General features: G+C 37.4%; 1 protein-coding gene across 3 annotated transcripts; it reads right to left on the reverse strand.

The window, feature by feature from the left end:
• Positions 1 to 367: 367 nt before the first annotated feature.
• LOC106076957 (homeobox protein DLX-1-like) lies at positions 368 to 13,812 on the reverse strand. Of its 3 annotated transcripts, none has more exons than XM_056011900.1 (6): positions 13,286 to 13,812; positions 10,052 to 10,790; positions 6,706 to 6,829; positions 4,509 to 4,599; positions 4,315 to 4,395; positions 368 to 1,620 (listed from the first exon to the last, which is right to left on the reverse strand). In XM_056011900.1, coding segments are annotated over exons 1-6 (1,044 nt in total). In that variant the 5' UTR covers positions 13,293 to 13,812; the 3' UTR covers positions 368 to 1,618. The 3 variants fall into 3 exon arrangements, with proteins under 3 accessions (XP_055867875.1, XP_055867873.1, XP_055867874.1); XM_056011898.1 differs by lacking the exon at positions 368 to 1,620 and adding an exon at positions 3,918 to 4,131; XM_056011899.1 differs by lacking the exon at positions 368 to 1,620 and adding an exon at positions 3,918 to 4,131 and having other exon boundaries at positions 13,623 to 13,808.
• Between the last annotated feature and the right edge of the window lie 527 nt (positions 13,813 to 14,339).

The following is a 14,339-nucleotide window of genomic DNA, read 5'->3' on the forward strand; positions in this document are numbered from 1 at the left end:
TAAAACACTGAACCATAATCTTCAAATACAAAAACAAAATTTAATAAAATACTCTGAAAGACACAAAGATAAAGGCACATTCCCCATCCCATATGCTAGGACAAATGTGTACAAATACTCCTTCTTCCCTAGTGCTATTAGAGCATGGAATGGGTTGCCTGAGCTAGCCAGGAAAACCAGTGACTTGGCAGAATTTAAGTCATTGGTTAATATGCATGACTAAATCCATGACATGTCAAATCATCTCTGTATCTTTGTGTCTTTCTGAGTATTTTATTAAATTTTGTTTTCGTATTTGAAGATTATGGTTCAGTGTTTTATGTATAATTGCTACTTTACTTTTAATTTTCTTTCTATCCTGAAGGCTTTCTAAATTTAGTGATTTTACTAAAGGTGTTACTCTAGTCAAATGTGAATATTCGTTTGTTATGAATCTCACTGCTCTATTTTGTGTCTGTTCCAGTTTCTTAATGTTATCTTGAGTAGAGGGGTCCCAAACAGAGGATGCATATTCTATTATTGGCCTAACCAAGGTTTAATAATAGTCTAGTTTAATGTTCTTATTTGATTTGTAGAAATTTCACATAGAATATCATTATGTTTTACGATTGGTTTTGGTGATATGGAAGATAAACTTCAACTTCACCTATCCCTTAGTCTGTTGAACCGTTGGGGTACCACACATGTGCCGCTGATCGTGTTTCTCCATTCCTCTTTTGCCTTGGATGGATGAAATTGCATTCAGAGACACAGTCCTGTCCATTTTTTTTATGTTATCCTTCCCTTCGCTCCCTCTGTCTGCCTCTTCTTCTTTTCCCTGGTACTGTTCCCTTAGATCTTACCAAATAATACAATCCTTTTTTCCACGGTGGAGAGCTGAATAAACTCTGTTAGGTCACAAGTAGCCGATAAGATCAATACTAATTAGGGATAATAAAACTTGCCCGAACCCTACCATCTGCGTTGATGTAGAAGTGTTTTGAACCAAAGACGACATGATCTTGGATGGGAATTCAGGAAATATTAATGGAATTGGTAAGGAAAATGGCTGTTCAACAAAAATAATTTTTAGTTCCTTCCATTTTTACTTTCCTATTATTAAGTTTTCCTATGGTAAGGAATATTTGCATAAATTTTTCACCTTCGTCTATCATAAGACCTACAATTAATGAGATATGTAATTAGTTAATAGTAAGCATTTACACGCTCGGGTATTCTTTTATAAGTGGAGTCATTATTTAGAGTGGGGTTTATAAAAAAAAATATATTCATAGTGGAATATAGTACACATTTTTTTTAGTAAAATCCCTAAATTTGGAGACACTTCAGGACAGAAGACTAAAAAGTAAAATAACAATAATACATAAAACACTGAACTGTATTTCGAAAATAGACACACACAAAAACTAATAAAATACTCAGAAAGATAAAAGTCACAAATCCGATCCCATTTGCTTGAACCGAGACCAATCGCTTGAACATAGATATACATCTATAAGTGCTTCGTCCTGCTTACTGGCAGTTAGTGTGCGGATTAGCCAGGGCTTAAACAGAGTCTCTAGCTAACATGCACGAATAGATTAATGCATGGATTCCCGTAGAGTGTATCTATCTTCCCTTCTGTAATGTAAAAGATAAGGGTTAATGCGCAAACAATTGAGAAACCCTGGATTCGAGACACATACAACAATGAATTTAATAACAGTTGGGAGAGAAAAAAAAAAGGGGGGGGGGCTTATTCCTAGAAATTCAAAAAACGAAAGTAAAAGTAAACTTATGTTATTAAATCCAAGAAGCTCGATCGATTCTATTAACTAAACAAGATCGAGTCTTGTAAAAGAGAAATCCTTAAAAATGAATATGCATCCCGCTGGACATAATTTTGTCTGTGTCATTATATGTGTGATATTACAGTTCATATTAAGAGAGTTTTTGAAGGACAAAAACATTGATGGTTTTATCCAACTGATTATCCATTTTATATCATTACTACTTTCCTATTATGGAGTATCTTGCATACTTACGGTAAGGACGAAGTCGATATATGTAGGCCTAACTACTTTCTGATATTCCATATTAAAGAGATAGATAAGAATGTTTGCTTCTAAACGCAGATATTGTTCTGTGTGTGGCTTCGTTATGTAAAGTGCGTGGTTTAATCAATTCAGTATAATGACCCAACTGGCAACATAATTATGTATCTTGATGAGAATTAGATTAACTATTTGTTTGTTTTTTTGTGTGCATGACTACATGTGTGAATGCGTTTAAGTACATACTAAACGATGATCGTTTAAGTACATACTAAACGATGATCTCATTGTCTACAGAATGTGCTCTAACTTCTGACACCAGTGTAGAGTGAACTGGTGATGGAGAACGCTGGCGGATATGTCACAACAAACTCGTCACACAATGTTCCCATTGTTTCAAGTACTGTCAATGTTGTGGAAGAAATCGTCAATCAATATGTTTATTTTTTTTAATAATTAGTCGAAAATGAAATAAGCTAAAAGTGTGTCTAGATTTAGTTGTGTTTTCTGTATTACTGTTAATTATTAAAACTCATATCATCTCACAATTTATTAACAAACTTTATTCAGCTCCATGGGCCATCGAAGGGTCCACTCATTGACAAATGCGATGTCCAACGTTGTATCACACGGTCTTTCTCACTTTATAATCATTTCTAGGTCATAAATATTTAACAATGAAATCCAATATATATTTTAACTCTATCTCTCCGTAATTATTTTCAGCGTTCAGAAGGATTTTTTTTTTATATTTTTCTCATTTGTATTTCACTGGCCTGTTAGGGTTTAATGTCAATAACGTTTTTCTTTAATGTTACAATTGGTATAGATAGATGCATGCCCTTTTTTACAAAGCACAAATTAAAGTTTGTAAACCCCAAAATTAACTTAATTTAATGAGGTCAAATCAACGATGGTATCGTCAATCAGGAGAGAAAGAGTTAACACTACATCTTCCATGCTTGTAGCATGCTCAGTGCCTTTGGTCCAAAATCTTTTATGGACCAGTGAGAGGAGGAAGCTTTTGGAAGAATGTTTTTCTCGCTGCCTTTAGGCGCTTAGTAAACACAACTCTGCTCGAGTCGAACCCATTTGATATGTTGCTACCTCTCAGCCATTTATCAGACATCCTGTACTTCTAGCAATATAAACAAATTCTGTAATGAAGCACCAAAGGCCCCAACCAGTCCACGTTGTTTCCATGGCCGTTTTGAGTTCATCAATAGTTTTGACATTGGTTTAGTTAATAAAGCTTGTTATATTGTTTAAGTTAACATTCATTTAGGCCCCAGCGGTTCTCAACCTTTTAAGCTCGGTGACCCCTTTTTAGAATCCCCCACTCTGCCGCGACCCACCCACACACACTGCAATAGAAGAATAGACAAAAATAATTCATATTTTTTATGGTCTTAGGCAAATCGTCAATCGACCCCCAAGGGGGTCGCGACCCACAGGTTGAGTACCCCTGATTTAGGGTGTAAGTGTGGCCCAAAACTCTTTTGTTCCCCTGGCAATCAAATCATTAAATAGAAACAATCTTTTCACATGTAAATTATGAGTGAGTCTGGTGTGAATGTACATTTTTTTAAATAGTTATAATGTTTTGTTTGGTGTAATGTAAAAATTATAGGACAAATTTTCTTACGGACAATGAAGATTATCATTATTGCTATTAGATTAGGTCTTTTAATGTTCTATCTATAGGCTACATTTTGTCCTTAATTTAGCTCGTCATTTAGAGTTTTATTTAAAAGTTGTTTATTCATCAAAAACTTGTTATTTAGAGTTATTACTTTACATTTGTACTCATTTTGTATAGAAGAATCTACTGTACATAACTCAAATAATGAAAAATAAAAGAATTGTGTAGACATAAGAGCGCGCTGCTTTTCTTGTTGTTTTACAACATTTGTATTGAGAAGTTTCAGTCAACCGTCATTGGTTGGAGGATTCCTCAAGCAGACGACTGATGACGTAGTCTGTGGGTTGAACCTTGACCCCTCAAATTTAGGCCAACTGTATGGTTTTAAAAGAGGAGTAACCCAGGGTCTGTGAGCAGAAGACTGAATATATTTCAAGTCTTGCAAGATTTCTTGGCCTGCCGAACGATAGAAGTTTTTATTTTGACAAAAAGAAATTTGCTACGTACTAAAAAGAAAAACAGAAAATTATGCAATAAATGCTTGATACCAATTTTCACATAGATGCCCAAAGCACGTGCTTAATGTGATAACAGGTTGATACACAAGTGAACAATTCAATTAAAAAAACAACAACTTACATTTAGACTTTATCTCCTTCGTGTGAGGCACTGGACTAGGAAGAGAGGATTTACTGCTCAGCTTCTCTGTTGGAGAAATGTCTGTGTAGACATAGATACAGACTGTATTAGATTCTACCATTCTATTGTTTTAAAATTACCTCCCTTTAGAGCTAAAAATAGATAAAACTAGATCATCTTTTGAGTTAACTTACCTGGCGGTATTTTACTGTTGTTGGTTACTTCACTCAAGTTTTGACTGTTGGCATTTCTCCTCCATTTAGCTCGGCGGTTTTGAAACCAAACCTGGCATAGTAATATTGGAGTATTAGTCGACTAGGCCACTTTGGTTTTTTGCATTCAAGAAGAATTAAAATATTATGCTTCGTTCCGCTACCTTTTTTAAAATAAGTTTGGAACGTTTAATTAGAAATGAAAAATATAAATTCGCAAATCGGCACTAGGCGCATGACAACCTTACCGCACAATTAGGCAGAGATTTGATTCCGAAGCTCACAATTTTAAAACGTTTACTGACTCCCTTATAAATAGCTATCTTGTCTGAATACATCTTTCATGTTGACTCCCATAACAGACTATCTTGTCTGAATACATCTTTCATGTTGACTCCCATAACAGACTATCTTGTCTGAATACATCTTCCATGTTGACTCCCATAACAGACTATCTTGTCTGAATACATCTTCCATGTTGACTCCCATAACAGACTATCTTGTCTGAATACATCTTCCATGTTGACTCCCATAACAGACTATCTTGTCTGAATACATCTTCCATGTTGACTCACATAACAGACTATCTTGTCTGAATACATCTTCCATGTTGACTCCCATAACAGACTATCTTGTCTGAATACATCTTCCATGTTGACTCCCATAACAGACTATCTTGTCTGAATACATCTTCCATGTTGACTCCCATAACAGACTATCTTGTCTGAATACATCTTCCATGTTGACTCCCATAACAGACTATCTTGTCTGAATACATCTTCCATGTTGACTCCCATAACAGACTATCTTGTCTGAATACATCTTCCATGTTGACTCCCATAACAGACTATCTTGTCTGAATACATCTTCCATGTTGACTCACATAACAGACTATCTTGTCTGAATACATCTTCCATGTTGACTCACATAACAGACTATCTTGTCTGAATACATCTTCCATGTTGACTCCCATAACAGACTATCTTGTCTGAATACATCTTCCATGTTGACTCCCATAACAGACTATCTTGTCTGAATACATCTTCCATGTTGACTCCCATAACAGACTATCTTGTCTGAATACATCTTCCATGTTGACTCACATAACAGACTATCTTGTCTGAATACATCTTCCATGTTGACTCCCATAACAGACTATCTTGTCTGAATACATCTTCCATGTTGACTCCCATAACAGACTATCTTGTCTGAATACATCTTCCATGTTGACTCACATAACAGACTATCTTGTCTGAATACATCTTCCATGTTGACTCCCATAACAGACTATCTTGTCTGAATACATCTTCCATGTTGACTCACATAACAGACTATCTTGTCTGAATACATCTTCCATGTTGACTCCCATAACAGACTATAAAGTCTGAATACATCTTCCTTGTTGACTCCCATAACAGACTATCAAGTCTGAATACATCTTCCATGTTGACTCCCATAACAGACTATCAAGTCTGAATACATCTTCCATGTTGACTCCCATAACAGACTATCAAGTCTGAATACATCTTCCATGTTGACTCCCATAACAGACTATCAAGTCTGAATACATCTTCCATGCTGACTCCCATAACAGACTATCCAGTCCATGCTCTAATAGCACTAAGGAAAAAGGAGCATTTGTACAAGTGTGTCCTAGCATATGGAATAAGGAATGTACCTTTATCTTTGTGTCTTTCTGAGTATGTTATTAGATTTTTTTATAAGATGCATCTTCCATATTGACTCCCATAAGAGACCTTGAAGTCTCAATACATCTTCCATATTGACTTCCATAACAAGCAGATTATCAAGTCTGGATACATTTTCCATATTGACTCCCATAAGAGACTTTGAAGTCTGAATACATCTTCCATATTGACTTCCATAACAAGCTGATTATCAAGTCTTGATACATTTTCCATATTGACTTTCATATCACTCCCTTTCTTTCTCAATCTGACAAGCTCTTTCATTTAGTCAAACAGGCCAGCGTAAACCAAAATTGAAAATACACAATTAAAACTCAACAAAGGAAGATGGAAGTCACAATACATTCTGAACAAATAAATAACAAATAATTTTCAAAATATCCATACCTAGCTGGCATGTATGTGATATTTTCAAGTAGCCAATGTTATTTAGATTTATTTTGTTGGTTAGCCTGTATGTTTTAAATTACCTGAACGCGGGACTCGTGGAGCGACAGTTTCTGTGCTAGTTCCTCCCTAGTTACCACATCCGGATACGGGACTCTACGAAATGCTCGTTCCATGGCCTCAAGTTGTTCACTGGTAAATGTTGTTCTAATTTAATAAAAAAAAAATGAAAGTGTGTGATTCATTTTTAAAATGTATAATTAAAAACATAAACATAGCTAGCTGATTACTTCACTCGAGAAGATGAACAAATTAAATAATTACTTTCTTCAGATAAATTATTGCAAACAAAGGGATATGCTACTTTACACAGTCCTGAAGCAACGAAGGTCCTCATTGCGATTGGGTTCATGATTAGTAGGGGAGGTCATCGACAAGGCCGATTTGCCTATTGATAACACAAACTATAGGTTAGGACCTTCTAGAAATATTGAGCTCTGTTATATATCTGGGCCTCTAAAGGGCCCCATATCTCAAATAGATTAAGGCCTATTAAAATCTAAATTACAGTACTGGTCATTGAATGTCTTGTTGATGCTTATAGGATAACTAGCTTGTTTCTTCCTTCACAATTGAAGACTTTTGTATACTAGGCCAAACAAAACAGGAAAAGAAGACAAATGAATTTGTACTCTTACAAGTCAAAACTCTGTCTGACAAAACGGAAGAACTCTTCAATGCTGTGAAGAGACGAAAGCTGAGTTGGTTTGGTCATATTGTAAGACATGACTCACTATCAAAAGTCATTCTTCAAGATACATTGAAGGGAGCACGAGAAAGTGCCGTCCAAAGAAAAGCTGGGTAACATCAAAGAATGGACCAGCCTCTCTCTTGATATCCTGCTAAGAACAGCTGCTGTCAGGGCAAAATGGAGGGATTTTGTTAGCAGCACTAAGACGAAACTCAAGGGACAAATGGTGATGGCGAGCCCAAACATCCAACAGGACAGTCCAGAAAGCACAGCAGACGACCAGGCAGCCATCTTTGATTTGTATTTAGTCACACTCAACCTTGCATTTGCATTTTTTCGCAGAGGAAGGGGTAGATCACCGTAATTATTATGGAACCAGGGCCCAAGCGAAGGGAGCCTTGCTACGCAACTGCTTTTACATTGTGGTATGGTCATTAAGGTTTCTATTTTAATTTTATTTAATTTATAAATTTATTTGTATAGTAAATTTATGTTGAGGCTTATAAGATAGAATTTTTTTCATTAAAATTGAGGGCCTTTGACAAACATGCAATATTTCTTCTTTTTTTTTTTCTTTTCTGTTTAGATTCTGCAAAAAAAAAAAAGTAACATAACAATTTCTAAGCTTTCCCAACTTGCTGACGCTGTATTGTCCTATGCTACATGGTCATATAACCCCAGGGTCATAAAGCTGCATGCACCTTTAGGACCATAGCTATAGGACCATAGCTATTGCAGTCCTATAGCTACATTATGGGCATAAAAAGTTTGTTTGTTTGTTTGTAAAATGTTTTACATGTTTCGGGAGTGTTCCTTCAGAGTTGAAGATAGTTTACTTCCTAGTCCAAACCTCCCGCAGGACGACGGGGGATGGGAGCGGGCAGGGTTTGAACCCTCAACCGTCGATAAATCCGAACGACAGTCCAGCGCACAAACCGCACGACCAGGCAGCTATAAAGTCCTAAAGCTATATGGTCCTAAAGTTACAGGACCCTAACGCCACATAGTCCTAAAGCGTGTGCCTTGTACAACGATTTTTAAACCTGGTTATGGTAAAAAGTGACCTGAATCTGAAGGCTTCAAAACAGTTGTGATGACAGGGAAATTCAAAACAGCCTCTAGCAATTATCTAAAAGGTTAACTGTGTGGGCACCTGTTGTTTGACGGTACACACCAACAATATCTTACAAAGTTAATTCATTAGCAAGCATAAATTGCATTAGTTTAATGTACAGCACACTATAGCTTTCGTCAATTCAAAAAAGAAAGTAGAATTTTTGCTTCAAATATCTATGCCCTAAAATGTGAAAGGTTTGGGTCTGTCATTCAAAACAGCTTCTAGTAATTGTCTCAAAGGTTAACTGTGTGGGCACCTGTTGTTTGACTTACATGCCAACAATATGTTACAAAGTTAATTCATTAGCAAGCAAAAATTACATTAGTTTAACATACACCATAACCTCCATCAAATCAAAAAAGAAAGTAGAATTTCTGCTTCAAATATCTATGCCCTCAAACGTGAAAGGTTCGGGTCTGTCATATGTTCACATTTTTATTTCAAATTTATTTCAAACACTCCTTCTTCCCTAGTGCTATTAGAGCATGGAATGGGTTGCCTGAGCCAGCCAGGAAAACCAGTGACTTGGCAGAGTTTAGGTCATTGGTTAATATGCATGACTGAATGCATGACGCCTAGGACGTAATCATCTTCTTTTTGAAGTAACGTCAGTATTAAGATAAGATTATATGCTCAACGTTTAGAAGTGTAAGGTTGAAGCATTCATTAAGTTGAAACTACTAAAAAAAAAAAAACAAGCAATGGTGAAAAAGGGGGGGGGGAGTAACAATAGCCAGACAAAAAGGAAGTTCAGTTTACGTAGGAAAGTGATACAGACTAGACACTAAATAGATATGTTGAAATAGACTAGGATTTATTTTTATTTCGTAATCTTAAAGGGCGTCTCTGCGTCCACACATCTCTAATGAGTACCTGACATTAGTTGGGGGAAAAGTAAAGGCTGTTGGTCGTTGTGCTGGCCACGTGATACCATTGTTAACAGTGGACCACAGAAACAGATAACCTTTACACCATTTGCCCTACAAATCGCACAGTTTTAAAAACTAGTTACAGAAAGTATTATCCTTATGCCATTAGATATATACATATAAACATAATAATAATTTAATTTATAGAGCGCTGTTAACAAACAAATTTAGGATCAAGCCTTTGCAAGTAAAGTTCCCGTTTCAGACATTGTGGTCTATAGGTCATCAGTTTCTGTGGCCTACGGTTTACGAGGGTCATTATGTCAGGTACCCATTAGAGCTGGGTGGACTCCGTTTGAGGCGCCCGAAGGTCCCAAAATTAAAAATCCCAGTCTTCACCAGGATTCGAACCCCGGTCCCCGGTTCGGAAGCCAAGCACTTTACCTTTTAGCCACCGCGCCTCATATCAAGCCTCTGTGATAACATTATAATGTTTAAAACACGAGAGTTGAAATGACAAACTAATCCCAAAAAAAGTTTTAACAGATATACAATACATACACATAAACAACCCTCACATAGACACATAAACAACCTTCACATAGACACATAAATCAACTTGTTTAAAAAACATATAATCACACGCAGACATACACACTTACACATACAAATGTACATTCAGATTTGTTTACCTATTTCTAGGTTTCTTTGCACTCTGTGTGATGTAAAAGTTTAGATTGTCTTCCTTGATTTGGCTCAGATACGTGGTCATTTCAAATGGCTTCGGATCTCTCTCACTTTCTTTACACATGCTACGCTCATCTTCACTACATCTACATGAATCTTTTAATTCGGATTCGGAGCGTATGGCACACTCCGTCGAGGCCTCGAAACCAGGTCTCTCTTTGTATTGTTTTAGTTCGAACCCCGAGCTAATGTGTCCCGCGTAGTCGGGTAAAACATGTTGGTTTGCATGCGGCATAATCATCAGGGCGTGGTGCGGTGACAGGTTTGGGAAAACCCTTTGCAAGAGACCACTGAGGAACGCGAGATTGAGATCTGATGGCGTCAATCCACTGAAGTCTGGAAAATAATCTTTGAAATTGTGAAAAAATAACTGCCGGTGATGCTCTTCGAAGTGTCTATTCAGTCTCGGGCTTGGAACGACCATTCGAGTGTCATTAGTTGCGTGTAAATGGCGTAGACTTGACTTGTGGGACATACTTGGGACTTCTCTCTGTAACACACTGTTTAAAGTATAATAGCTAGAGGCTCGATGCCTAACAAAAGTTGATTCGTAATCCAAGTCTGGGAAGACGATATCCGAGGAATAGCTCAAAGAATTCTTTGGTTGGGCCAATGTCAATTGTCCAGAAGTCCAGGCAAAGGAAAGGCGTGCCCCAGACATCACAGACTCTAGGAAGAGTTTATCTTAAAAGAAAACAAAAAAGTTTTAGCATTAAATGGTAATAAAACGAAACAATTATATTTCTTAGAAATTTCAATTTTGTCTTACGCCTGCTGGGTTGCCCGACTGTAGGAGTGTGGTGCGTTGTCTGTGTTTGAGAGTGTGTTGTGTTGTCTGTGTGTGAGAGTGTGTTGTGTTGCCTGTGTGTGTGTGTTGTGGTGTCTGTATGTTTACGCTTGTGTCTTTGTTAGATTTTTGTTGTGTGTAATAACACAGCTATGAGAGCAATAAAGAAAAAAATACCTCGTTACAGAGGGGCATGTACATTAAGTAGACACCAAATTGTATCCTTGACATTGTATGCAATCTAATTTATCTCCTTTAGAATCACTTACATTAACATTGTCTTCAATTGCGAAGATTAAGGATGAGCGGCGAAGTCGTTCCAAGACTATCCGCGAAGAAATTTCCGCGAAGTAGAGGAACAAATTTATTGTGTATAACTAGTATTTGGACCTCTAAAACTTTATCTGTACAGTTCGTAACCGTTAGATCGTCTAAGAGCTGAGCCGAAGGCTCTTCGAGCTCTAAGTTTGAATAAAAACATGTTTGAGCGTCAAACAGTAAAAAAAAAAACCTGTCTGAACCACTGTTCTGTCTGGAAGAGACCCAAGTCAATGCCTATATAAAGCATTGCTATTTCCGACATAATTGGCCTCTGGATGCATGGGCTAGACATGGCCAAAGGACCGAGTTTACCGGGAGCCTCCGCCATTTTCCTATGTTGTACCAAGCTAACAATGGGGGGAACTCATTGTAACGGTCCCTTGAGGAACGGCGCATGGATTATCGACAGGGACGCGGAAGCTCTCTTTCAACTCCGCACCGTGCAATGGGAAAGCTCTCTCATTTCCTTGGACACTCCCACAGGAGGTTTGTTTTTCTATTCACTTAGCCTAATCACTTCCTCAAATAATCGTTTCCACCCGAGTGCCACGTTGAGGCAGAATAGCGTACCCGGCTGTTCTTAACCTAACTTTTGCATTGAACGCTTTTCAACTAAATTTACATGTGATATGATGCCAGATTTTTAAATAGAGTAATACCAATGTTGTAATGTAGAGTACCGGTAAATAAATTTCACTCGACATGACAAATAGATGTGATCTATTACACCAATCACAGGCCATCTTACAACGCACAATGTTAGTATGTAAGAAAGAAGTTACAACTAGTCAATATAATGCAAGTCGTCTGCTAACAAGTTGATTCACCTATTCTACTACATTATTCAAATTAATAAGAAAGAATAATAGATAAAACAGAGGGAGTTCATGCCGCAAGGGAATCATTAAGAATCGTGCACTCTTCTTTATTAAGAAAGACACAAAGATAAAGGCACATTTCTTATTCCATATGCTAGGACAAATTCGTACAAGTGCTCCTTCTTCCCTGGTGCACTTAGAGATTGGAATGGGTTGCCTGAATCAGCCAGGAAAACCAACGACTTGGCAGAGTTTAAGTTACAATTTAACATGCTTCTTATCTTATCTTATATGATACAGATTGAATGCTATATGCTTGACTCTTGAAATGCGTACTTTTTTTTAAAGTAAAGTCTGTAATATATAAGATAACAAACTAATAATAGCCAAAGAAAAACGATTTTTTTATGTTACTAATAATAATAGTAATAATAATAATAAAGCTTGACTTCGAGTTCGAAGAATTTTTTTTTGAAAATTTTAATAGATTTAATAAAAAATGTTAGGTATTCTAAATTCACGGTTCACTTAGATTTGTCCTCAAAATACGCGATATAGTAGCAATAGTCCTCTTGGCAAACCCGCTCCTGTAGATCGAGCATTGGTTTGTAGCCCCAAATAGTTATTGAAAGTAAACCGATGTAGGTATTAAATTCTTGGTTTAGAACTTGAAATAAACGTGTACATACCTCTTTATATAAAAAAAAACTTGAATATACCGTTTACTTAATTCGTAAATAAATAGATACATAGATTCAACCTGAAATGATAGCCTATATAGGAGTTACACAAATGAAATGATAATTTAAACAAAATCTAATAGGTCGCAAATATTATACATTAAAACTTCACTATAAGAGTGGTCGAGAGGCCAAGTGCGCTTGAGCTGAGCTTGGCTTGGCTACTTAGAAAAGTTCGACACCCGACTCGGGCAGAGTTGTGTTTACTGAGCGCCTAAAGGCAGCACGAAAAATCAACTCCTAGATACCCCCTCCTCCCACTGGTCCACAAATGAGATTGGACCAAAAAGCGCTCTGACCATGCTATAAGCATGAAAGTAGCGCTATATAAAAGCTATAATAATAATAATAATAATATAATGTCATAATGCACTTATCTTTAATCTGCAGACTCGAGAGCATTGTTTAGTCTACGTATGTAAGCAAAACATTCAGACATTCACAAACACTAGCATTAGTTAATAATATTTAGATATTTAAAAAAAACGAAATTCAAACTAGAAATTAACTTACTAAGCATCCGATGAAAACATTAGACAAGAGCACCGTCACACCAACGCCTCAGAACTAAACATCAACGCCTCAGAACTGAACACCAACGCCTCAGAACTGAACATCAACGCCTCAGAACTGAACATCAACGCCTCATAACTGAACACCAACGCCTCAGAACTGAACATCAACGCCTCAGAACTGAACATCAACGCCTCTAAAACTAAAAATCATCACGATAACGCCTCTAGAAATGAACTTCGGAGTCACGAGACTATACATCACAACACCATTTCCTCAAGATACAGCTCATCAAAGTAAACTCTCTGAAGCACCAACAACGACTCATTGTACTCACTTGCAAACAGTGAACTGACACCACATCTTCATGACACATGTCCCACCGACTGTAGTTTACAAAATGACAACCACTTTACCCTCCATCCAGCGCTGGTACCGCCCCAAGAGGGGGGGGAGGGATCGGCGCCCAAACATATTGCGTGACTTTCAGGACTCCTAATTTTGCCCGTGAAACTCTGGGACATCGTGTCCCTTCCCGCCAAACGATTGCTTACAGAGACAGTACTCAATTCTTTATCTGTAAAACTAAATCCAACGAATGCTCCACTACCCCCCTCCCGTTCCCAAAACATTGCACTCCAGCCCCTCCCTTTTAGAACAGTCACAACATTCAGCGCCATCTAGATTTTAGCTGTTAATTTACCAGAGGCTTGCACTCATCTGCCTGCGTTACCATCTCTCGCCAGAGACAGTACGCTCCCCCCCCCCCCACCCTGTAGGCCTATAATTTGGTGCCTGGTCCTCCCCCCCTCCCACCCAATTACACTGTACTAAATAAAGAGTGCGTGTATTGGTAATTATCATCAAGTAATATTATTATCTCCCTTTAACTGACTAATGGGAGGTAATAAAGTTCAATTAACGGATGATATAGGATGTACCGTTATCATTTAAACCAGTGGCTCCCAGGCGATTAAGTTCTCTCCCCCTTTCACCGGTGGTGACAAACGCGTTATCTTGCTTAGGAGGTCATGACATCAGGAGTTGGGAAGCA

Source organism: Biomphalaria glabrata, chromosome 15 (genome assembly GCF_947242115.1).
Source record: "Biomphalaria glabrata chromosome 15, xgBioGlab47.1, whole genome shotgun sequence".
NCBI classification, from domain to species: Eukaryota; Metazoa; Mollusca; class Gastropoda; family Planorbidae; genus Biomphalaria; species Biomphalaria glabrata.

What these genes read in the sequence shown, in the direction of transcription:
- LOC106076957 (XM_056011898.1), bottom strand. An exon ending in TCCACGAGTCCCGCGTTCAG is followed by an intron (nt 4,600 to 6,705) that starts GTAATTTAAAAC and finishes TTACTATGCCAG; the next exon opens with GTTTGGTTTCAAAACCGCCG. An exon ending in CAACAGTAAAATACCGCCAG is followed by an intron (nt 4,396 to 4,508) that starts GTAAGTTAACTC and finishes ATGTCTACACAG; the next exon opens with ACATTTCTCCAACAGAGAAG.